The following is a 26673-nucleotide window of genomic DNA, read 5'->3' as shown; positions in this document are numbered from 1 at the left end:
TGTTCTGAAATTGGCAACTCTACACACTGAATTCCTGAAACTCCTGCTAATTGCTGTCCCATCCCCAAAACCTTAAAATAAAATATCAAATCAGTCTCCCTTGCTTAATCCATTGGTCGGTGACTGATTTGACAGCTTGCTATTTAGTGACTTCCCAGGCAAGAGATTCGTAAAGCTGCAAGCTTTAGACTCAGTCCAAAAATCTGGCAGCATAAATTTTTCTCATGTAGTTCCCTCTGACAGATGGGTTCCCCATATCCACACTGAACTGTGTAGAAATTATTGCAGTGACTTAAATTAGTGTCAAGGTGAATCAGTCCTTCTAGACATCTTGGAGCTAATTATATTAGGTCTGGGGTAATAGTGCAAGTTCAGCAATTGACATATACCCTGAAACTTCCCCATCTGAAGGCCCGTCTCCATTTGCAAAAATGACAGCATCTAGTTTAGCTCCAGCTAAACACATGCAAGCCAATTCCAGTTCAAACTCCCCCTTACCTAATGTAAAGTGGGGATAATGCTTTTTAGCTATTTGAGATGTAGCCTAGGCACCTACCCTCTTTTTAATGAAGACAAATCCTGAAAAAGGGTCAGATGAGGACGTTTCCCATATTCCTTTTGTCTGCTGCTGTCTTGCAATACAACAGGCTGTAAAACTAATTCCATTAAATATGTAGTATGTTTTTCCACTGACTCTCTAGCGCAGATCATAAAATAGCTTTCTCTAATTTTTCCAAGTCTGATTTGGAGACTGCTGTGCCTCTGGCCCAATGAGTTAAAAACAGGATGGCTAAAGTTATTTTATGGTCCATACCTTTGGAGAAGCAAGTGCATGAGCCTGCAAGAAGCATAACTGTTCATACTCACTGTTGGGTGCAAATCTTTGGTTTTAGGGTGCAGACTGACTAAAGCCTAAATTTGCTGACTAGAAAAGCAAGCAGTTTTAGGATCATGCAAATATAGATGTAATCCAACGAACACAACCTTGGAACTTTAGAACTATTAACTTGGCAAAATAAAGAACCAGGATATAAGACTTTTGGGGGGAGGGAACTTGCCCTCAGACAGTTTAATTTCAGAAGTGCTCTTAATTCACTCTGATCCCATTGAAGTCAGTGATTGATTTAATTTCAACACTGAGCACTCATGAAAAAGGTTTTGGAGATGTTTAACTGTGTTGTATTTCCCCTTGATGTGGATGATAACTCAGATATGTGGTAGCTGGCCTTCAAAGCTGTCCAGGAATGACCTTTTCCTCTGTTCTGCAGTCTGCCAATTGGAGACAGCAAGCCCTGGTGCAAACCTACTAAAGCTATTCATAATGCAGAAGAAAAAGGGGGCCGGGGGGCTCTGAGAGGACTCGTAGAATTAGAGAAATGTAGGGCTCGAAGGGACCTTGAGTGGTCATCTGGTCCCTCCTCCCCATGCCGAATCAGTATACCTATATGAATCTGTTCTGAAACCACCAATGACAAGGATTCCACAACCAGCCTTTGTAACCTATTCCAGTTCACTATCTTCACTATCCTTATAGCTAGGTTAGATATTAGGAAAAACTAAGTCTCCCTTGCTGCAGATTAGACCTATTACTACTTGTCGTCCTACCTTCTGTGGACATGAAAAACAATAGATCACAGTCCTCTTCATAACTTATTTGAAACTTGTTGGATTCCCCGTTGGTGGTATTTAAGACTAAATGTAATCCGTAACTCTACACTGAAACACCTACATTCATTAAATGGAATATCTAGTCAACCTAGTTAATGAGGCAACTTAAATTGCAGGTGGCTTTGTTTTGATTCTGAAATAGCAAAGTAGTAATTCTAATCAATAAGGTGGCATTTGCCTTTGATCAAACATGCTAATGCTTTTTTAAAGTGAGAAAACATTTGGGGGATTTGTAGAAATTAACAGTGTGTTTATATATCATGGTAAAATTGTTCTATTAAGTATCCACCTCCAGTCTGCAAGTAGGAACCCTGTCTTGGGTTGACAAGAATAGGCAAGTGTTGTAGGCAATACTGCTGAACTGTGGTGGCTTGTGCACTACTTCTGTTTGCTCAGTGGTTCTCAATCAGGGTTAGGTGTGCCCTGGGGGTATGCAGTGGTCTACCGGGGAGTACTCAGCTCATTCAGATCACTGTTTCTCAATCTGAGGATTGTGACCCTGGGAGGGGCAGGGTTGCAGGACAGGTTTAGGAGGCTACAAGTGCAGGGCTGGCATTCGGGGACACAAGAATGGCAATTGCGTGGGGGCCCCATGAAGCTAAAGTACATGCTTCAGCCTCAGCCTTCAGACAAGGCTTGCATGTGGAAAAACAGGCTCAAGTATCACACTGAAATTGAAATATATATTGTATGTACTTTGATTTATTTTATAATTGCATGGTAAAAATGGGGGGGAAAATTGTCACAGCACATTATCAAAACTTTTATGTATGATTTTTGTAAGCAAGTAGCTTGAGGTGAAACTAGGGTACAGTAGTCTAGAAAGTTTTGAGAACCACTATGTTTACTGTGCTTTAGATGCCTATTAGTCTGTTAGTGTACTTATGGTAAGTTGGGCAAAAACTTCTGAGTGGGATAAACAATGTCTCTTCCTACCCAAGGCACACCACTTCAATCTGGTTCTTTTCAACGTGTACATCTTCTGAGCACTTGACTACCCTTAATTGTCCCAAAAGTGACTTCCTCGGTCCTTGTAAGATAAGGAAAGGGATGATTCTGAATGGCTGCTGTACACGTCACAACACTAACATCCAAAAGACAGAACTCAAATCTAACACTTATGTCAAATGTCTCATCCCAAAGCTATTTTGAACTTTCTTTGGTCAAAGTATGTAAAAGCCAAGAATACCTTTTTACAAATAAAATAAATTTTTTGGAGTCTGGGGTGTCCTAGAGTTGAGAAGTGTTGCAATAAGCCTTTGTGCTACAAATTGTCATTAATTACTGTGAAAATTTAAGTCGGTTTCTCTCTCTATCCTGCTTGGCATTTCCCTCACAGAAAGCAATCATTCCTGCTACAGAAGATGTTCTGATCTCATTCTTGCCCCTGGCCCATATGTTTGAAAGAATTGTGGAGGTAGGAATCTGCATGTACTATATTACTATTCAGAAATCTAACTTTTTTTTTTTTTTTTAGCGTGCATGTGTCTTGAATCCCAGTGACACACACATTTCCTTTTTGCCTCTTGCACACATGTTTGAAAGACTTGTTCAGGTAAGTGTCTGAAGGAAATAAATTGTCCGGATAACGTGAGTATTGGGCGTTTCACTTCCATTAACTACGAGCTTTAGCTTTACTGAAAAGTAGGTAGTTTCAGGAATAAGTTTAAGAACTATATAATGGAGCACTAGATCTTTTTTCAAAATACTTATACTGGCCACGATTCTTTCTCTAATGCAACTGGTACTGAATTGAAATGCCATGCTCTTCATTGGCAATTACCCTTAGCTAGCCATAATAGTCTGCAAATAGTTCTGCTCTCAGATTATGCAAATTTAACTTAAATTCAATGGAAAAACACCACCAGTTCCAAGAATCCATTTCCAAGAAGTGATGGTGGGATTTTCGCTTTTGACTTCATAATGGACAAGTGCCTCCATTCTTCCAGAAAATGAGATTTGGAGTTGGTGGTGGTTTTTCATTGGATTTTTAAATTGCTAACGAAACTTGGAGCTGCTAGGCCATGCTGTCTGGTAATTTGCCAAAGTCCTAGGACCCCTAATTTGGGGGATAAGGAATTTGACAGAACTGCATTTATAAAAATAGTCTGGATTGTGTAATCAAGAACTCAGTGAAGGCCATAAACACTAACATTGGGGTGCTGGAGCAATTTGTATAGTGGGGGTGCTGAGAACCATTGAACCAAACTGTAAACCCTGTATGGGTAGTTCTTGACCCTATTTCATGAAGAGAGGCTGAAGTGGAGACTAGTCAAACCAACAATGGCCTATATCATCAGTAGGTAATGCATGCAATACAGAAGTATGCCATAGTCTGCACAACATGACTTGGGGTACCAAGCTGCTTAAGATGGGGGTGCGCAGGTGTTATGAAGGCAGATAGTAGTTTGGAATATCCAGGTCTTATTTAAGGCTTCAGAGTTGGGTTACATTTGCGTCTGAATTTTTCCAGCTTTCAGGTGTCTGTTGCAGTTTAAAAACCATTACGGCCTTTTCCTTGGTTTAGTTGCAATATTAACTCTGAAGGTCTTAATATTTAGAGTGCAAAAGGTTGGGAGTGCTCCTGGTGTGATGTGAGTGGAGGTAGGGGGAAGAGTTCTCAAGGGTGGAACTGGGGGGTGACTGATTCGGTATGAAGAGGCTATTGCCACTGTAAAATTGAGTAGTGGTTATTGAAACTCAGTTCTACAAACACTTATTCTTATCACTTAAAGTATAGCAGCTAGCTTGCTAGAGAAAACTATCTGAACTGGTTGTCCATGTAGTACACTGGCTTTCTCCTAGTTCAGCAATCTGTATTGGCTTGCAAAATCATGAGTAGTCTGAAGACTTAAGCAGCTAACCAGACAGAAGGGAAGTTGTGATGTAAACAGATCTTTTACAGGATAAAAACCTGTACTTGAGTGCTATGTAGTCCAGGTATTTGTAAGAAACCTAGAGTACTCTGCTTTAAAGTTATCTTGACAGCCACATTGATTGCTCATTTAAGTTCCTTCTAAATACATTCAAAGTAATGGCTTTGAGTTTCTAGCTCTTCCTTTTGTCTAAGGAAACACAATTTCTGGGCTCCAAGTTGTAATTCAGATCTGTAACCCAAATTTCAGAGTGGTGGGAGGTAAATGGGCTTCCACTTGGACCATGCATCCAACATTTCTAGACTGAAACCTAGTCTACCTCCCAATTTCAGATAGAGAAAAGGTTTAACTGCGGAGCTGTCGGTGTACTTGTATTTGACTCCACTACTTCAATAGTTGGAAAGCTTTTCCAGAATGAGGTCACTGTTACCACCTCCAGTTATAAAATCTACATAAACTGCCTATGCAGCCATTCATCACAACTGAATCTTGTGCTGGGGGAATGCAGACTTTTTTCATTTGTTCCTACCAGTGTTGGAGTCAAATGTTGATTACACGTGTGGCTACTCCTTGGGCTACCACTTAACTAATAGTAGTCCTATTCTAGCACACCACTATGAATGATTAATAAGAACACCTTGGCCCATTTAGGCATGGGAAACCATAAGGCATAATTCTAGGCAAAACAGCTTCTCTTGGCCCAACAGTCTTTAAAATCCTTTACTGACTTGGCTGGGGGCAGCAAGTAGGAAAAGCTATGGGGGAAAAATGGCACCTTGCTATCCATTGTAGGTATATCACCTGAAATAAGTTGAACAGTAAACAAATGACAAGACTAGTTAGCCATGCTAATATCTTCATTGTGTCATACGCAGTCATTATAGCTGCAACATTTTCTTGCTTAAGGATGATGTAGGGAATGAGTGAAAGACTGGGTGGCCTCTAAAAGAAACTACTGTGAAGTAAGAAACATATTAGCCAGTTTATTCTGACTTAAGCTGGGTAAAATTTGCAGTAGCCATCACGAGAGCTACAGTCTTAATCTCAAGAGTTTCCTCCTTCCCCTGGCAGCCTGGACATTAGGTCTCTATTCCTGCTTCTCTGTCCTCTCCTTCCTTAAATCACAGGGTACCACTCTAGCTGGAAAGGACCCTGACAGCCAGCTGCTGAGTATGCAGCAACTTGACTGTTAGCTATCCAGTAGGAGCACCAGGTCCATTGTGGGAAGGATTTGGTGGCAGTGGGACTCTGCATTTGGGGTAGGGGGCATAATGAGGAAAACAAGAGGGCTTACAGTTGCTGGTGAGAAGAGAAGCCTTCCCTCCCCGCCATAGAAAGGCAAACTGATATTTCTGAAAAACAGGAATGCCCTGTTCTCGGCACATGTGTCAGTGTTCAGTCCATATTGAAAAGCTGGTCCTGAGTCTTGTAAACCCCAGCAGATTTGACCGACTGCAGACTCTGGTCACCTGAAAAAACTGTAGACCAATGAACTTGGCAGACTGAGTACACTGACACCTTATGCAGGTGGTTGGTGGCTCTGCATGAACTGATGTGCAGGGGAAGAATGCACTATATAGTAGCAGAACATGGGTGTGGGGTGAGGGATGTTGAGCCTATATTGCAGGGCTGGGGGTAGTTTTGGGGGTGGGGGGAGAGGAAAAAGATAAATCCTGAGGGCAAGGAAGGAAAAGCCTAGAAAACCACTCAAGAGAAGGTACAGACAACAGCAAGAATCAGTAGGGAGACCATGGGGGGGGGGGGGAAGGGACATGCAGGATAAACTATAACAAGGGGGTGGGATTAGAGAGGGAAAACAGGGATTCAGTGTAGTCCTCCTATTTCCTTCCCTGTTTTTAGCCCAAAAGGGGGCGTGAACTTGCTTTCCTCAAGGAGGGGGAAGGGGAAGTGTAGACATTTCTCCTGTTGCCAGAATTGTCCCAGGCCCACCTCTACCATCCACCCCCTTCAATCCATCTTCCTGTGGAACAGGCAGGTAAACCAAAACGCAGAAGTATAAAACAAATGGTGAAGACAAGAGCATCCATATTGTCAGTCAGACAATGTGCTACCTTAAGTGCAAACATGGGAATTTCCTGACCTACAGTAGGGAAGCCAAGTAAATGGGAACAGACATCCTGCTTCATAGTTGGTTTCAGTATTTTAATAGGTGGGTCTAGAGTTCCTGTAGTCACAAATATAGCTTTGCCACTACCTGCTTTTCAATCCCTGCCACCGCTTGCCTACCTGGCCAGTGCTCTCCAGCCACTGTGGTTCATTTCTACTGTTAGGCTCCTCACATGCCTTATCCCACTGTCTTAAGGTCCCTGGCCTGCCCCTGCAGCTTAGAATCATAGGACTGGAAGGGACCTTGAGGGGTCATCTAGTCCACCTGCACTCATGGCAGGACTAAGTATTATCATTCTAGATCATTCCTGACGGGTGTTCATCTAACCTGCTCTTAAAAATATCCAGTGATGGAGATGCCTTGTCTCCCTTGGTGCTTCATCTTTCCTGAAATGAAACACTTCTCCAGAGGCTCCCTCCCACCACCACTTCCCAATTGTTATAGTGGGGCTGAATAAGACTTGGCATGGGTGGGGTGGCAGCTGCCAAGACTAGAGAAGATACCGGATCATCAGTTTAGCCTGCTCTAAATGTATCTCTTTAACTATAGCTCATGTACTAAAAGCAGTTTTACTATCTTAACAGTGTGTGATTCTCTGCCATGGAGCTCGGATAGGATTCTTCCAAGGGGACATCAGACTACTTATGGATGACTTAAAAACACTGCAGCCAACTGTATTTCCTGTAGTACCAAGATTGCTGAACAGGATGTTTGACAAAGTAAGTCCAGTAGCATTAATCTAAAACTTGATCAAACTAAACTGAAAACCACTTTCAGAAAGCTGTGCCAATAATGGGGTAGGACTTGCTAGCCATCAAAACCTGGGATGGGTCGTTAATTTCTAAAACACATGCCTGCATATACAATACCGTTAACCTAAATCTCTAGGGATTTAAACTATAGTTAATGGTTGGCTGTTAGATATCCCTAAAAAGGCAGCATGTTCTGGTGGAGACCAGACTGAATCAGACCTGGGTTCTAGTCACTAGCAGAGCTGTACCTCCTGTGGCCTTGAGCAAGTCACTTAGGGCTTCACTTCATAAACACTTAGGTTATGGCAAGATGAGGGATAAATCTATTTCATGCTGGCCTGATGTGTGCTAAGTATTTATGTGGATGCTGCTGATATGCACCAGAAGTTCCTCAGTGTTCTCTGATCTACCCTTGTTTCAAAGCAGGGTAGATCAACACTAATGAACTGTTGGTGCATGTCAGCAGAGTCCATGTAAATAATTAGCACAAATCAGGCTAGTGCATGATAGATTTACACCTGATCTTACTATGAATTAGTCATGTAGACAAGCTCTTTGCCTCTCTGTATCTTAGGCCTCCCATCTGGGATAAAATACTTCGCAGTAAAGGCTTCTGAGAAAAAATTTTTTTTTATTTATGTGCTTTCCCATAAGAATAAAGGAACACTGTCTTATGAACTTTCTAATACAAGATTTAACTTCTTTCATATTAGATCTTTGGACAAGCCAATACTTCACTGAAAAGGTGGATCCTGGACTTTGCTTCCAAGAGGAAAGAAGCAGAACTTAGAAGTGGCATAATTAGAAAGAACAGTCTGTGGGATAAACTGATCTTCCGCAAAATACAGGTATACTTGAAACTGTCTCTGCTCACACACAAATTCTCATGTTATAAATCTTTGGAGGATTACTCCTTAGTTCTAATGCAAAGAAACATTATGAAATAGATTCTCCTGAAACAAATCTGTCTTTCTTCAGACAGGCAAACAAATAGCATAGAATATTCAAGTAATCTCTTTTCTCTACAATACATGTTGATGATTGTGTGCTGTACAAAGGCCTCAAATATTCAGTAATCCCACTTGACTATCCTTTTTCTAATAGACTCTTTAGGCTCTCTGAAGTGCATTAAACTGTGAGACTTCCTACCAGTGTCCTAGCTGAGTGCTTAACATCTAAGATATCTGATGCATCTAGTGACCTCGAAATCACTGTATCCAAAGCACTTTCTAATAACTGAACTGTAGGCATCAGACTATAATCACACAATGTGAATGAGGGAGTGATTAGCTGGGACTCCTTTCAGCCTGGGTAAAGGATGTCTTGGTCATTCAAGAACCTATGGCTATATATGAAACTCAAAGTAAGTTGTTTGTACTTTTGGTATTGACGGTTCATTTTAATCCTAGATGACCTGTGCCACTGACTGACTGCCCCTCTCCATACTGTAACACTGATGTCTAGCATGGTTAATCAGAGCAGTTTCACTCCCTCCCATGCTCCCTACAATAGGACTGCTGCAAAGCCAAATCCCACAGAGGGGCCATGGCTTAGGGCTCTGTAGACTCCGTTGTCTGAGATGCAGTAACAGCATAGTGTGGTCTTTGTGGACAGTGATTGCAGAAAATGGCTGCAAATAACTGAGTTTAGTGCATGAGCATAAAGCATGTCAAGAAAAAGTTAGCTCATCCTTCTAGAACATGATACCTTTTAAAACTAGACATGAGTGCCCAGCACTCTTGTGACTCTTATTGGGGTGGGAGGAAGACTTCTGAGAAAACTCTCATTTAAAATGCTGTTAGTGTCCAGAATACCTTGTCTGTCTTTCTTTCTTTTTTAAGGCAAGTCTGGGAGGAAAAGTAAGACTAATGATCACTGGAGCAGCTCCTGTGTCTGCAAGTGTACTGACCTTCCTAAGAGCAGCTCTTGGTTGTCAGGTGAGTTCAGGTTTCAGAGACCAGATTGCATGCATTCATGTCTGAGCACTGTATACAGTACTAAACGCAGACTGGAAATATACTCATTAGGAGCTTGCAACAAGAGCTTTATTAAGGCTTTTGCTATTTTTGTCAATTGGCTCTAATGCAATACATTCTAGTAATGGCCTACTCCCAGGTAGAGTGACTACATTGACTAATGACTATTGTTAGAACTGTACATGAAAGCTGAGGCAGAAAGACACATTAATAAACTACACCTCAGAATTCACAGCTCACGTTTATCACCAGAGCTCTCTGATGATCCAGTTGCTTTCTCTGGTGTCTTAATATCCTTAGCAGCACCCTTAAAGTGTCTTTGTACTATGAAATCTCATGCCAATGGTGGCATGAGATTCCATGGGTTTTTTCTTTCCTTCCCCACTCCATATCAAATGTGACTAGTTTCCAAGTCACTCTTCTAAATGACAGTCCTTGGATCTAAAAATCTGGCTGGGTTTCCTTGTAACTGGTGTGTATACTCTAACTAAACCTCCAACACTTGAGTTGGATCTGGGTAACTAGTGTCAATGTGAGGCTGAAATATCCCCATTTAACTCTGGGAGCATTTAAAAAACTGCCAGTTTAAAACACACAAACTCCATGCCCTTGGAGACGAGAATCATGAGTAAGAATAGAGGGGGTTTCTAGCTCTATATTTGGCACTGGAAACTGATAATGGGCTCTTCAGCCTAGCAGAAAAAGGTATAACACAATCCAGTGGCTAGAAGTTGAAGTTAGACCAATTTCAGGCTGGAAATAAGAAATGTATTTTTTTAAGTGAGGAATTAACAATTGGAACAGTTTACCAAGGGTTGTGGAGGATTCTCACTGACAACTTTTTAAATCAAGACTGGATATTTTTCTAGAAGGTATGCTTTAGGAGAGTTGTGGAAGTTCTTTGGCCTGTGCTAGACAGGAGGTCAGACTAGATGACTACAATGGTCCCTTCTGGCCTTGGAATCGATGAAGGGAAGCCATGTAATGTACAATCTCCTTTGCCAGTGTGGCAGGAGTATAGTCCCCCTCAGCTTAGGGGGAAACTATAGCTGGCTGGCAATTGGCTGTCAGCAAAAATGTTCTTAACCAGGCCACGTGAACAGTTGGGCTCAGTGTTTCTTCTTTCTGCTACGGAACTGTAGCTTGTCAGCAGCAGATGGATGGGGAGGCAGGACATGCAAGGGAGGATGCAGGATTCCTGTGGCTCTGACTAGATGGGATCCTGACTTCTCTTTTCTAAGAATGAAGATTTAATGCACAAAAAATAGAGGTGCTCAAGAGCACCCTCCAGGGCCTCTTAAATTAGTAAAGCTGTAGCACTAGTACTCTGTGCCATCTAGAATTTTTATGGGCTGGGGGAAATCCAACATCTATTTTACTCCTACAAAATAGCTTCTGTTGGAGTAAGTGCTTTTCAGGGAAAAACTCTCTGAATCCAAACTTTGCCAAATCCAGTTTGTTCAAGTGCTGGTCCTTATGCTTATTTCACACCTAGTATGCATTGAGCCCCATTGCACCTCAGACCAGGCAAGTAGTGGCCATTGGTCCAGGAAAGACTAAAAACTTTACTTCACCAGAAGATATTTTCAACCTGTCCTATCCTCAGTCCCCCTCTTTATCAGGCATGGTCCTCCTTAGACACATCAACACCAGAAATCAGTTTGAGGAGAAGAGGCTCCTATCCTTCTGTCTGCAAATCAGAGCATGCTTCCAATTGTGGAACAAGACCAATCTAATTTTCTAGCCAAGCCTTCCCCTAGAGGGAATCGAGCCCAGGCAGAACCCATAGGAGGTCTTAGAGCATCCTCCTTCTCGTTATGACTACCCAGGGGACCCTAGGTACCCTATGGCTTGGGGGTGGAGGTGGCTGGTTGAGCCTTCATTTTTGCCTTACTGGGCTCCTTGAGATTCATGTAAAACATGACCTGGATCTGTGCAAGAATCTCATTGAGCAACTGCCTCATCAGGTGAGGAGGATGACGCATCCATCAGGACTGGTGGATCCAGTTTGACTTCTTCCTCTGCTCTGACAGAGCAGATGGATATTGGCTGGGAGAGGATCAATCATTCCCTCCCCTGCCTGATGACCACACCCAGTATCAAGAACTGTTAAAGGGTGTTGGTCAAACTCCAGATACCTCTTGAGGAGGTCTAGGACAGACAACAACACGGTCTACTGGACATTCTACAACGCTCTGGCCCTAGTAGAATCTCCCAGTCAGAGGCCATTTTGGAATCCATGGGTCTCTGCCATATCCCTGCCTCCTATATCCCTATCTTGGAAAGGCCTGAGAAATGTTTTCCATGCCAGCTAAAGGGGTGGAGTTCTTATTTACCCACTCAGTAGTCAACTCATAATTGGTGCAGGCAGCTACAGAGAGGTCCATGATACAGCACCAAGTCTGCTCCACCTGACAAAGGCACTAAATGCCTTGACCTTGTGGGGAGGAGGGTATTCCTCAGCTAGTTTCCAACTGAGTTGCTAACTAGCAAATATTGTTAGCAAAATATGATTTTTCTGGAATTCAGAGACAAACTTCCCCAGGAAGACAAGGCACAGATCCAAGCTCTCATTGGTTGGTGTCTGAGAGAACTTCAAGCAGTGGTGGACACAGCTGACTTTGCATCTAGAGCCATCACCACAGCTGTAGTCATGAGGCATGAATAGTGGCTTCACTCTTTGGGGTTCCCTAAGGAGCTCCAGAATATCAGAGAGGCCTGGCACTTTGATTAATCTGATCTCTTCAATTAGACTGACAAGTCCTCACTCTCGCTCTGGTCTCCAGCCTTGGAGACAACACACAAGCAAACCTACAGACCCAGACATCTTCCCTCCTTTCACCTCTTCCCTCCCCCCCCCCCCAACTGGCACTTTATCACCAAAGCCCTTATACATCACCACACAAACTGTGACGGGTTGGATCACAGAAACCCCTTTGGGACTGCCACCTGATGTGCCAAGACTACCTCTGCCCATTTTCCCTGCCAGCTAAGGACTTCAGTGCCCTGCCTGGTTGTGCCAGACATGCTAGCCTGCTACAACCAGACCCAGGTCTGAACCATGTCCCCCAAAAGCTGCAGGCTTAAGTTAAAACAGCTTAAGAAGTGCTCCTGTTGCCAGCACTCAGATGCTCAACTCCCAATGGGGGCCAAACCCAAAATAAATCCGTTTTACCCTGTATAAGCTTTATATAGGGTAAACTCATAAATTGTTCACCCTCTATAACACTGAAAGAGAGATGCACAGCTGTTTGCCCCCCCGGCATACTTTGGGTTAATAAGTAAAAAGTGATTTTATTAAATACAAAAGGTAGGATTTAAGTGGTTCCAAGTAATAACAGACAGAACAAAGTGAATTACCAAGCATAATAAAATAAAACACGCAAGTCTAAGCCTAATACAGTAAGAAAACTGAATACAAATAGATTAAAAATCTCATCCTCAGATGTTTCAATAAGCTTCTATCACAGACTGGACCCCTTCCTACTCTGGGCCAAAACCTTTTCCTTGGTACAGCCCTTGTTCCAGCTCAGGTGGTAGCTAGGGGATTTCTCATGACTGCAGTCCCCTTATATAGCTTTTGCATAAGGTGGGACTCCTTTGTCCCTCTCTGGGGTCTCACCCCTCCTTCTAAATGGAAAAGCACCAGGTTAAAGATGGATTCCAGTTCAGGTGCCATGATCATGTGTCACTTTAAGACTCCATTAACCGCTTGCCAGCATGCAGGAAGACTCACCAGTAAACGGAGCCATCTACAGTCAATTGTCCTAGTTGATGGGAGCCATTAAGATTCCAAGCCACCATTAATGGCCCACACTTTGCATAATTACAATAGGACCTCAGTTATGTTTCGTATTTCTAGTTTCAGATACAAGTGATACATTTATACAATTGGATGAGCACACTCAGTAGATCATGATTTTATGAAAATATGCTGATGAGTGTGAATATAACTGGAATAGGCTTCATGCAAAAGGTCTCTTCTAAGGTATCATTACACAGCTTATAAGTGCAATGTCACACAAACAACCAAGGTTTCAAAGACCCAGGTACATAGCTTCCTCCACCTCTACAACCACTGCCCAGCCCCACCTGTCATACAAGGGTTTCTTTCGATGGGATGCCTAAGTACCATGTGCCATATTGATGCCAGTTGCATTGCCCCCAAACCTTTGGTAGCTGCCTTACTTCACACACAATTTGGAGGCAGTAACAGACAAATGGATACTAGAAATCCATCCAGTTGGGCTGTACACTTGAGTTCTGATCTCTGTCCCTTACCACTCCCTTCTTGGGGACCACTCGCATGGGGACATCCTTTGTAGGAAGGTGAGTGGTCCGGAGAGGGGGGCCATAGAGCAAGTGCCATCCTGATACCAATGGAAGGGCTTGTACTCCCCATAGATCCCAAGAAAAACAGACTAGGTTGAGAATTGATCTCCATGTCTATGAAATGCCTTTAGTTGCAAATCAAAATGTTTGTAATTCCCTCCCTGGAGGAGAACACATTGGTTTGCAGCCCTTGACCTGAAAAAGGCTTGCTTTCATGAGGATGTTCATCACTCCCACAGAACATTTCGCAGATTCATGGTATAACAAGAGCACTGCAAGTTCAGAATACTCCCATTTGGGCTAATGACAGAACCCATAGTTGTCATGAAAGTCTGCTCTGTGGTAGCAGCCCAGAGGAGATGCAACATCTACTCCATCTTCCCATATCTGAATGACTGGCTCCTAACGAGCAGATCAAGCTAAGAGGTCCATTCTTCCTCTACCTTCTGATATCATTGGAGTTCTATATAAACAAATGCAAGTTCACTTTGACTTCCACTAGGAGTGACCCTAGACTCATCCTCAGGAAAGGTTTACCTCCCCATAGACCCACTTCAGTCTGTGGGCAGCATGATAAATAAAGTCTTGTCTTTCCCTGCTTGGCCATATTTATATACATAATACCACTTGCCAGCCTCCACCTCTGTTGCCTAAGGGCTTGGCTTTGGTCTGCTTTATTCACTGGACAAAGACAACCTGTATTTCAGGGTAGCAGTCTTGTAAAAGGTCAGACTATCTCTCGTATAACGGACAAAATGGGAATAGGTGCAGGCAGGAGGCCCATCTCTCCCACCCATAAGATGGGGAATCCATATGGACAGTCACAGTGACAAGGCACATGCATTCCATGGGAGGCAAGAATGCACGTCTGCTGAAGGTGATGGCAGCCTGCAGTGCATTCATCCCCCTCATATGGTACCCTCACGTCCAGATAGTCATGTTGTCTGATGCTGACTCATAAAAACAGGCCAATGAGATTTCTGTATACATAGAGGAAGGAATTTATGGAACTGGTGCATCCAGAACCACATCACTCGGCAACATACCTACCAGGTATGCAGAATACTCTAGGAGACCATCTCAGCAGGCACTCCTCTGCAGACTGCAAATGGGAAACTTATAATTGTCATGACCAAAATCTTCACCCAGTGGGGGTACACCATCTTGGGGTCTGTTTGCCTCCAAACAAATGCAATTTCTATTGCTCCAGAGCAGCATGAGGCAGAGACTCCAGGGGTGATGCCTTTTTGTTATCCTGGATGGACCATCTGAAGTATACCTTTCCTCCCCATCCCTTTTTTACCCAGGATCTCTGGGAAAATGTGCCACAACAGCACCGGGGGATCCTCATCGCACCCAATTAGCCCAGACAATTTTGGTTTGTGGACCTTTATGAATGTTGTCCTGTCCTCCCATCTATATTCAACTCTTTGCAGATATGTTGACTCAGAAGGGCAGGATCAAACATTCCAGTCCAGACTCTCCATTTCACAGGCTGATATTTGCATGGATCCTAGACCTAGAATGTTAATGTTCAGAAGCTGCTGAGCTATCCTCAATTGCCACACTTTTTTTTGTGAAGATTTTTTTTTTCTGCTATGTAGCAAAATGGAGGTATCACCAGAATTGGCAGGGGAGCATGGGGTTTGTTCCTTAGTCTGTGGTGTGTGTTTAAATCTCCTGCTCCTCGGTGTTGGGGCTTTCTGTTTAGCTTGTTGAAGGTCCACCTGGCAGAAATAAGCTCCCTCCATCCTCCAGTGGAGGGCTGCTCTCTCTATTCACCCTAGCACACTTTGATTCCTGAAAGACCCAATTAGCACCTTCCCATCAGTGATAAAGTGAACACACAGTGGGACCTAAACGTGGTACTCTGAGCTCTTACCTGACCACCCTTTGAATTGAGGGCTATATGTTCCATGTCTCACCTTTCCATGAAGGTTGCTGTCTTAGTTGCTATCTCTTTAGCCAGACAGGTAAGCAGATGGGGAACACTCGTGGCTGACCTGGTATACGCCATATTTCGGAGAGTTAGTCCCTCTTCATCTCCAATGTGAAACTCCTCCTAACCTAACCAAGTTTCACATGAACTGGCATATTCAGTTAACACAGTGGTTCTTAACTTTTACTGCAGCCTGCACCCCTTTGGTTCTTAAAATATGTATCTTGCACCTCTTGTCAAGTAGGTCAGTTCTTTAAACCTAGATGTATTTTTTGTTTTTATATTACAGTAATCGTTAAATGTGTAATGTTAATAAATACATAGGTTTATTTGAAACAAAGTAGTTGTACTTGCGTGCCTGTGCTTAATTTGTGTTTTTGATGATTTACCTTCTAAAAAAAATCTGGCATGTCTCGCACCCCTACAAAGGGTGTCTCGCACCCCAGGTTAAGAACCACTGTTAAGACTTAACAATTGTTAAGATTTAACAGTATTCTTTCCACAAACCTCTTGCTTCCAGCAAAAAAAAAAAAGACTGCACTCCCTCAACATGAGACAGGCCTTTGACCTTTATCTGCAAAGAACAAAACTAATTGGACAACACAGATTACTTGTTACTATAGCAGCACGGTTGCATTATCAGTCCAGAGATACTAAGTGGATCTCTGGATACATTATTCAGTGTCTTCAGTTGGCAGGTATTCCTCCCCAAGATGGGGTGAGGGCCCATTTTTCAAGAGCACAAGTAACCTCAACAGCATCTTTGAGATATTACAATACAAGACATTTGTAAGACAGCTACTTAGAGCACCATCTGCACGTTTACAAAGCATTATGTCCTAGTTCAGCCGCCTTTGGCAGATACAGCTCTGATATCGACAGTGTTAGACATCCATACCAACTGAATTCTTGCACCCTTGTCCTGGTAAGCAGTATTCAAACAATCACCGACTTGTGGAATATACACAGGAACCAGCACTCAAGGAAGTGGAGGCCACTTATCTATAATTGGAGGTTCTTCAAGATGTGTGGTCCCTATCTATATTCCATGGCCCACCCTCCTTCCCGATTTTTTTTTTTTTTCTTTCAGTAAGAGAGAGAACTGGAGAGGTGTTGGTTCCATGCTGCCCCTTATGCTCTCTGTTCAGAGCACAAGGAGAGCAGTTGCACATGCATGGATCAGTGGACGCTATTTGTTATAAACTTCCAGTCTCTGGATACTCGTCCCACAGGTAGAATACAGATAGGGTTCACACATCTCAAAGAACCCCCAGTTACAGGTAAGTAACCTCCATTTCCTCCATGGTTAGTCCATTTTTGAGAATTGGTTTTGGCTGGGACTTGCACAAGATGGTTAGGCTTTATATCGCTGGTCAATAATGCTTTTCTTCCATTTTTAAAGTTGTTTCATGCCTACCTGCCTCTTGGTGGTATAAGACTTAATTTACCAAAGCTGTAATGCACCTACATCTTCCAAAGAGCTCCACACAAGTGCAAAGTATGGTATGCTGTGCTCTAGTTGAGTGACGTGTGTAAGTAATATATATGTACTTCCCCACTTGTGACGCTTCAAACTAGAGTTTTAAAACACTACAGTAGATGGTTTTTAGGTAATATATTTTAACTTGGCAGCTTCCTTCTTGTAACATATTTAAATTACAAGTTACACAACTCAAAGTTGAATTGCACTGAGCTAAAGAACAAATTAAATGTCTCCATTCTACTTTAAAATGGAAACTATAAAGTGACAGGTATCAAGGTCCCTTGTTAAAGTTTATTTTTGTTTCAATTGAATAGTTTTATGAAGGCTATGGACAAACTGAATGCACAGCTGGATGCTCCCTGACATTACCTGGTGACTGGACAGCTGGTATGGTTGCTCTAATCTTCTCTTGAGTGAATTAATTAGTCATCTATTCCAGATGTTGTTGTTGGTGGTGGTTGTTGTGGACATCACTTATACTGTTCTTAAAGCTGTCCCTGAAGTACTGTAATGGATTACTTGAGTTTTCTCTAGTGCAGTGATAAAGGGTTGTTTAAGGACTTCGCATCTAGTTATAGGTGGTGGCTTGCTTCAAGTGAACATAATGTTACAAGGCTGAGCCATAAGACTACCTCTCTATAGGGCTTTAAGGGAAGTTGAAACATGGGTCATAATATCCTGTAGTTTCTGTATATTAACATTATAGGAACTAATGTCCAGAGAAGTTGGATCAGTTGTCTGCAAACAGCCATTTGAAACACTGGTACAATACCAGTTTCTCTCAAAGCAGAGAAGCATTTCTGCTGTTAGCTAGATGTTGTTGTAATTGCATCAGAGATCTGGTAAACTAAACCAAATTGAAATTATAGCAACTTAAATGTCAAAAGTGTCCTGCTTCTGATTGAAACATTCTATACATCCTGAGGGAAAACTCTGGATATGTTAATATGATGTAAAAGTTTGTTCCAGTAGGACATAATTCTGCAGTATCTTAATCTGGTCTATAGTCAGAAGTCTCAGTTGGTTTTCACTGTGAGATCATGCACTGTTAAACAGTTCTTTGAAAAACTACTGCCTTGTGGTAATGATGCTTCTATGGATACCCAGTAATGAAGTATGCACTTTTCTTGTAATACCTTCATCCCCATCTCAGCCCCTGCCCTTAAATTTGATTCCTCCAAGTTAGTACACAAGTATTGTGTTAGCCAGCGTGGGCTGTGTGGAAAGGAAGGATGGCCTTGTCTTGTCCAGCATCGCATTCTCTGTTGGGCCTAAGAGACATACTGACTCCTGTAGTGCAGTGTGTGAGCCAATGGATGGAATGCCAGCTTTTGATTTGTTTTTAGACTTAGTTCTAAAACTGTAAGCTTGAAAGGTCTGGTAAGCAACCTGAACATAAATACGTTATTTAAGGTCAATGTCTGTTCTGTTAAAGGTCATGTTGGAGCACCAATGCCTTGCAGTCTCTTAAAGCTTGTTGATGTAGAAGAAATGAATTACTTTGCTGTCAAAGGAGAGGGTGAGGTGAGTAACATTTTAAGGGCCTATAAGAGATTTCTGAAGAGATTTGTATAGGTTTCTTGTGAAACCTCTAGCCATCTAGTGAGCTAAAATCAAATAGCCTTATATTTGAAGCTAGGGAGGTTTAGTAGGTGCTTGACAAAAGTAGCTCTCCTAGTCTACTTCTGACTGGAGGAGTTTGACTATTAACTGCATAAACAACGGACCTCTGCTATGGGATATTAATTCATTCTGCCTCAATGACACTGGAGCAGGTTAACTGTTGTACACTTAAGCAATTGAGTATAAACAATTATTTGCCATTGTTTAACCATATTGTATTACAGTCCTGCGTAATAAAGAGAACTCTACTGGGCTGAGATTTTGTGGTTATAATTTAGAAACGTGCTCCATTTTGGTGTTTCTAGAGACAAATGGAGAAACAAGAACGTCCTCTGAGAACTAAGTTTTTATCCACAAATCACTTATTGATTACTAACTTTCTTGCCCATCAGTCTTGATTAACAAACTCATTTCAGGTATGTGTGAAAGGGCCAAATGTATTTCAAGGCTACTTAAAGGATCCAGAAAAAACGGCAGAAGCTCTAGACAAAGATGGCTGGCTCCACACAGGAGATATTGGAAAATGGCTACCAGTAAGTCAGCTTGTATTGCTTAAACATGCTTTAGTAAAACTAACTGCATCTGTTATGTTGTCAATGGCTGAGTTTCCCAAGGGGCCTTCCATAAGGCTTGAGGCTCAGTTCATGTTTTTGCAAAGGTGCTTTGAGATACTCTGTTGCAAAGTACTATAAGTAAGGCTACGTTTGTCAGGGTGGTCATGGAATCTGCAACTTCCAGAGACCTCCATGACATTCTCTGCTTCAGCCCCAGGGGCTGCAAGACTCTTGAGCTGGCAGCCAGCAGGGCCCTGGCAGGGCTCCAGCGACAAGCAATGAGGCCCCCTGCAAGATTCCAGGATGGGTGAGGGACTCCTCAGGGCGCCCTCCTCAAGGGTCCAGTGGCAGGAAATGGCCTTGGGGAGGGGGGACATCTTCGGCAACCGGCTGGGAGTGTCCCGTTTTCTCTTTGGGAAATATGGTCACACTGCAGCTCCCAGCCGCTGTGGGCAGAGGGGGAACCCCACAGTTCTTAGCCACCATGATGGCAGGGGAAACCATGGAGCGGCAAAAGTCGGACAGGTCTTGGCTTCTTTGAATTTTTGTTTGTTTGCCCGTGACCTGTCCATCACTTTATTTACTAAAAATAACCATGTCAAAATCGTAGCCTTAACTAGAAGTGAAGTTTTGAAATGGGAACAAAGCACTAGCCGCTTTTATACTATCGGAAGATAAATAGCAGTATCCCAGTCTGACCACTGTATGATGCTGTTCAAGAGGCTTCAGCAAAATTCCAAAATGCCTTGAATATCTTCATTTATTCCAAATTTGAGAGACTTGTATTGAAGACTGGTACGTTCAGTTATTGGAGTTATTCTATTGGGTACCATAGGTCCAAATGTCCTATATACACTTCCTTCCAGCACAGGAGTGGGCGAACTTTTTGGCCTGAGGGCCACATTGGGGATGTGAAACTGTGTGTATAGGGCCAGGTTGGAGAGGCACAGCCTTCCCTGACTGCCCCCCCCAACCCCTGACCCCGCCCCCTGGGACCCCAACCCTGCCTGCCCCCCAGGACTCCCACATGTATCGACCCCCCCCGACCCCATTCCCCATCCTTGGCTGCCCTCTGCCCCAACCAACCGCTCCCTGTCCCCTGACTGCCCCCGGGACCCCTTGCTCCTTATCCAGCCTCCCCGTCCCCTTACCATGCCACTCAGAGCTGAGGCTGCAGGGGATGGGGACCAGCAGGGGAGGGGCCAGGAGCTCAAGAGCTGGGCAGGAAGGTCCCGCAGGCCAGATGTGGCCCACAGGCCGTAGTTTGCCCACCTCTGCTCTAATATTACATATGTTCAATGCCATAGCTAACTAATTCAAAAACACACTCTCTGCCCTTATTTAAGAAACCTCTTGCAACTCATCAAAATGGGTTTGGGTCTGTTTTCTTGGATGAAAATCATGGACCATCAAACATAAGAGGGTGAGGGGAAACAAATCCTAGCATGAACATAGTGCTTATAACTGGTACTGAATCTGTCCTATATACTAAGGAAAGGATCAATGGAGCCAGAAAATGGATTATTGGCAGCGTCAGCACTGAAGCAGTCCTAGGCTATGCATAAATGTGAAGGGACAAATCACACTTTCCACTCCTTTTTTTTTTTCCTCCTCCCTCTAGCCTCAAATAAGTCTTCAGTGAGCAAAAGACTCTAGATCATGGGTGGGCAAACTTTTTGGCCCGCGGGCCACATCTGGGAATAGAAATTGTATGGCAGTCCATAATGCTCACAAAATTGGGGGTTGGAGTGCTGGAGGGGGTGAGGGCTCCAGCTTGGGGTGTAGACTCTGGAATGGGGCCAGAAACGAAGAGTTCAGTGTCTGGGAGGGTACTCTGGGCTGGGACCAAGGGGTTCAGAGGGCAGGAAGGGGATCAGGGCTGGGGCAGAGGGTTGGGACGTCAGGGGTGCAGGCTCTTATCTCTAGGTGGCGCTTACCGCAAGCAGCTCCCAGAAGAAGCAGCATGTCCCCACTCCGACTCCTACGCTGAAACATGGCCAGGCAGCTCTGCACGTTGCCCTGTCCGCAGGCACCGCCGACGCAGCTCCTATTAGTGTCACTACATGTAGGAGCCAGAGTGAGGACATGCTGCTGCTTCCAAGAGCCACACAGAGTGGTGCAAGCCTCTGACCCCAGCTCCCTAGCTGCAGGGCTGGAGCAGGACAAGCGCTGGAGCGGGGACGCCCCGGACCCTGCTCCCTGGCAGGAGCTCGAGGACTGGATTAAAACATCTGGAGGGCCGGATGCGGCCCCCGGGGCATAGTTTGCCCACCCCTGCTCTAGATCTGTTATCTAGCCTAGTAATTTGAATGGCTTGTCTGCCTTCCTTTCCCTCTTGCTTTCAGTTTTTCCTTAGAGTGGTATTAAATCGTGTGACCTCTGTTTATATAGACAGCAAAAATCAGAACAGTCTCTAAATCAAGTACATTCAGGCAAAAGTTATTCCTGTTACGGGCTTGGAGTGAACTAATATTGATAGGATTACTGGTTGGTTTTTGGGCTACTCTAAGTATTTACCTTACTGATATTCAATCTGCCAGAATGTTTGTAAAGCTTTGTAGCATGGCTCATAAAATGCCTGCCTTCTATAAAGAGAAATAAATTAAATTCTCTTAACCCACAGAATGGTACCTTAAAGATCATCGACCGGAAAAAGCATATATTCAAACTTGCACAGGGAGAGTACATAGCACCAGAGAAAATAGAAAATGTGTATATGAGAAGTGAACCTGTTGCTCAGGTGTTTGTCTATGGAGAAAGCTTGCAGGTAGGTATCCTTCAATGAGATGCAAATGATAGGTATGGTTTAAAAACTGACAGTGGGTTAAATCTTATAACCATTTCTCCTTGTTGCTACATCTGTCTGTAAATTCAGTTTTAATGCCCTAATTGCATCACTTACGTAACTTATTCCAGATCTAAGAGACAAGGTGGGCGAGGCAATATCTTTTTATTGGAACAGCTTCTCTTGGTGAGAGACTTTCAAGCTTACACAGAGCTCTTCAGGTCTGGGAAATGTATTTAGCTGTGGCACTGAGTACAAGGTGGAACGCTTTTTAGCATAAGTAGCTAACATATATTTCCAGGGACCATTTGCAGTGAAGTGGCCAGTTAACAGCCCTCCTGTCATGGGCTGGGGTTGGGGAGTGAGTTATACATTGTTGTAATAAGCCATAAATACAGTGCTTCTATTCAGTCCATGATTTTTAGTGTCTAGCCAACTGATGAATTTAAGCTCTCGGGCTCATCTTTTGAAGATGTTGTGCAGATTTCCTTTTGAAGATGAGAACTGAGAGGTCAGATATAATGATCATTTTGTGAAAAATGTTCACCTTCAGCTGACTTGTCTTCCATAATTTTTCTGAGAGCTCATTTGGGAGCAAAGTGATTGTCTTGTTTTTTACCCATATATTGTTGAGGCATTTCGTGTACAATCCAGGGACCTTGAAAATGTTTGGAGGGGGTGAGCAGAGGAGGTTTTGATCATTGAAGCGGTGGAGATATGTCTACAGGCTTTGCATCTGTCCTGGCAGGGTCTGGTGCCGCTTTGAGTTGGTTGTTCCCTGGTCTTTGGGGAACTTGCTTCTAATGAGCTTGGACAGGTTGGGGTTAGTATGAAATCCAGAAGAAGGGGTTCAGGAAGTGGTCCGCCCAAGTATGGGTTGTAGTTGTTTGTTACCTTTTGTATGGGTTCCAGTGTGGGGTAGTAGGGGGCAACTAGGGCTGTGAAGCTGGATGGAGTTGAATTTCTTTATTGAGGTAGGTTCTCTTAGGGTATTTGGGATCCAAGCTAGGCTAGACAGTGGAACCAAAGTTTTTGGTTTTGGGTACTAATGAAATGCTGCTTAAGTTGCAAACCATTCTGAGGGGGAAATGGACTATTTTTTAAACTAATATTCAAGTATTAATGCACTTTTTGTCATCTTTCAACTTTAAAATGTGGTCTTTAAAAGGTATCCTATAAAAAATTTAGAGTAACTGCCTCCAGCTTCTAAATGTAGAAAAAAGAAAAGGAGTACTTGTGGCACCTTAGAGACTAACAAAGTTGGATATGAAAGTTTTATAGTCAACATTTTGTTGGTTATATGTTGCAAAAAACTCTGAAGCAAAAGTTGTTGTAACTAATTATGAAAACGTTGATCTGCATGTAAACTAACAGTGGAGCACTGGGAGCTTCAGGAAATTCAGTTAAATATTTATTCAGCAAATATGTGCTTTTTTTTATAATTTTTAGGCCTTCTTAATAGCTATTGTAGTACCAGATGCAGAGACTTTGTCTAACTGGGCCAAGAAAAAGGGATTTGAAGGTTCATATGAAGAACTATGCAAAAACAAGGTAGGTGCTCTAAAATGTAGAGTCCAATCATTGGTCTTTTAAATTCTCTTTAACATGTAGAATGCAATATATAGTATAACTTTTTTTTTTAATCTTGGTAGGACCTCAAAAAACATATTCTGGAAGATATGTTGAAAGTTGGGAAAGAATCTGGCTTGAAGTCATTTGAGCAGGTGAGAAACTCTCCCATTGTAGCAATTTGTGCAATTGGAATTGAACTCAACTTTCACTCATTACCGGGCTCTCTAAACATCTCAATACCTACATAATCTGACTGTGCAGAAACTGCTTTGAACTAACATTCTTCATCCCTAAGTGGTCTGCTAAATAATATACAATACCTGTTCACTACCACATTTTGTAAACCCTTTTTACTATGGGATGCACTCAACAAAGTAGAAGTAAATCTAGGCTAATAGTTGTTGTTCATTTTCCAGGTCAAAGGCATTGCCCTGAGCATGGAGACATTTTCTGTTGAAAATGGCTTGTTGACACCAACACTGAAGGCAAAGAGACGAGAACTACAAAAATTCTTCAAGTCACAGATAGATGAACTCTCTACTAATATCAGGATGTAACTGAGGGAAAAGTGGGTCGAAGAGAATGGCAAACATCCAGTCTACTGTTGGCCTTCATATTTGTAATCTGACTACAGCAAACGTAGGGAAGGAAACTGTGCAATCATTAACTTGTACACAAATGGGTACCTGCCATAGGAATACTGAAGAAAATGGAACATTGCCTTACTGTCCAGTTATGTTGCAGACCATTTTTATGGTGACCTACAATTTCCAAAATTAGCCTTAAACTGTAAATGTAACTATGTGATTAAGTTATTTAAACTTCCTCAACCAAAAATGTGACTTTTTTTTTTTTTTTTTTGTTAACCAGGGAATTGGTTTCCTTGTTGCCAGCATGTTCCTGTCTGCAGGATACTTTGCAACTGTCCACTCCAAAGGATTTAGCATATTGGAGAGGTCTCTATTCTACTGCAGGGGAAACAGTTAATCATCAAATAAAAAGCTATAGCTGGTAACGGTGCTTCTTGCATTAGCCCTAAAATTTGTTAAGACCGTGTCCCATTGAAGAGAACTCCCTTCAGCATGCCCCATTGAAGAGATCTCAAGAAGCTTACTCTTGTGTAAGCTAGAAGTTGAATACAAGTCAAAGGAGAATACCCCTGTGCAGGTGGTGAATGATGCAATACTGGCTCTCTAAATTAGTCTGTTTTAATTCTTCTGCATTAGGAGGGTGGATGCAACTAATTCATCAACATAGCAAAAATTATTTAACAGAAGCTTCAGACATAGTTGTATAAATGGATCCAAACTCTGGAACAAGACTGGAATTTAAAGAAGGAAACCATTCAAGAGCTTGGCTGTGCTAATGGCCAGGTAAATGTACACCTTGCACTAGCCAAGTGACTCCTGCAATGGGCCCCTACTGTACTTAATATGCTTTGTTCCATTAACATGCTAAGTGCTCTAAACACAGAATAGCTTCTGTCACACTCCCTCAGCTGTCTGATTTAATGTATGAGCAATTGAGTACAATGGATGAGAGCAGAAAGCAAGAATGTTTTTTCTATCTGACACACTTTGAAGCAATTGGAAGTATTCAGGCAAGGTGGCAGAGGAGAGAGAGAGAGCGCGCACTAGACTTTTCCCTGAACAAATTCCCATATAGTATAAAAATATAGTCCACAGTTCAGTTGGAAAATTGGCAGAATTAAGCCTTGTTACAAATAAAGATTTACCACTAGCATTCATTACTGTTTGGAAACATGGATATATGTAAAATACAAGCACAAGGTTTGCACTAAGATTTGTGTGATTGTAATGCATTATTTAGTATAACTTCATACATGTGTACCCTAATTGCACACATCCATATCAATGCTCTTAGAATATCCAGTAACTTGTTACATGGGAGTTCAAATGTTTGCTTAGTGTTGGTTATTTCTATGTTTTTATAAACCAAAACAATTTCCAAAATGAATGAAGGAAACCAAAATAAATATTTCTGCATTTCATGTGAGTGGAGCACTTCTTTTTCAAGGTAAGAAGATAATAGCTAATGTGCTGACAGAATATGAAATAAGACTATACATCAGACAACTGCTCTAACTAAACACTTGGGTGTCTTAGTAAGCAATGAATCTTCATTATTCCAGTATTTGTCATACAGAAGTGGTAGTCCTGGTTGTTTAAACTTGTCTCTCTACAAAACTAAGACACCCAAGGATAACTTCTCATCCTGGCCTACTACTACTTAGCCACAGACTCTTGGTTAATATGCCTATAATGTTAAGACAAAGCATAAATTGTAACTTAAACATACTTGCTTGATCAGCATAAATAAACAAACTGATTCCATTCTCAAAGGAAGCACAAAATATCTTCAAATACTTCCTTGCAAATAGCTGGCTGTTGTAATCCATACACTGAAGGCATGAATAAAGGTTACATTCTTAAATATAAACCTTTGGCAATTGTGATTGTCAAAACCACATGGGACTGAAGCTTGATATAGAAGTTATCATTGCTAAGGTAAATCTTGTTCTCTTGTGACATACTTCACAATACCTTAAATTCAGTCTCTAGAACTTTTTTTTTTTTTTTTTTTTTTTTTTTTAAAAAGAGGAATGATGGGCTTGCAACTTTCTTAGATCTACTTGGCTCAGCTCCTTGATCATTGTCAATCTGGTTTCTTACTTAGGTGTGTACTGATCACCACACTTGATGCTCTGGTGGGTGATCTTCAGATGGGAGATCAGGTGTCAGTGCTTTAATTACAGCTATAGCTGTCTTTGGTACCTCATCAGAGTGGTGTCTGCTTATCTGCAGATAAGTTGGGGGATGGGGTTAACAGGGCTACTGTAAAGTGGATTTGTACTTTCCTTGCAGTGTTCTGTTAACAAGATGCTAAAACTGCTTCTATCTGGGAGTGTCTTGGGGGACTCCTGCAGAGCTCCTGTCACTCTGGTGCAGTATGGACATGATGCTG

At 42.5% G+C, this 26673-nt stretch overlaps 1 protein-coding gene across 4 annotated transcripts in view; it reads left to right on the top strand.

Annotated features, from left to right (window-relative positions):
• Positions 1-25699, top strand: part of ACSL1 (acyl-CoA synthetase long chain family member 1) — a 62221-nt gene extending 36522 nt beyond the window's left edge. For 3 of the 4 annotated variants that reach the window (XM_038399663.2, XM_043513587.1, XM_043513586.1), the window contains exons 11-21: positions 3008-3085; positions 7257-7391; positions 8138-8272; positions 9266-9361; positions 17469-17541; positions 18590-18678; positions 19194-19310; positions 21955-22098; positions 23566-23667; positions 23769-23840; positions 24105-25699. In XM_038399663.2, the coding sequence (XP_038255591.1) occupies positions 3008-3085; positions 7257-7391; positions 8138-8272; positions 9266-9361; positions 17469-17541; positions 18590-18678; positions 19194-19310; positions 21955-22098; positions 23566-23667; positions 23769-23840; positions 24105-24245 (1182 nt within the window). In that variant the 3' untranslated portion in view covers positions 24246-25699. Of the gene's footprint in view, positions 1-3007; positions 3086-3145; positions 3224-7256; positions 7392-8137; positions 8273-9265; positions 9362-17468; positions 17542-18589; positions 18679-19193; positions 19311-21954; positions 22099-23565; positions 23668-23768; positions 23841-24104 lie in introns of all 4 variants that reach the window. The other variant, XM_038399664.2, reaches the window with a different exon arrangement.
• Positions 25700-26673: the final 974 nt, after the last annotated feature.

Source organism: Dermochelys coriacea, chromosome 4 (genome assembly GCF_009764565.3).
Source record: "Dermochelys coriacea isolate rDerCor1 chromosome 4, rDerCor1.pri.v4, whole genome shotgun sequence".
Lineage (NCBI taxonomy): Eukaryota > Metazoa > Chordata > Testudines > Dermochelyidae > Dermochelys > Dermochelys coriacea.
The sequence above is the reverse complement of the archived record's forward strand: the minus strand, read 5'-3'. Positions and strand labels throughout refer to the sequence as shown.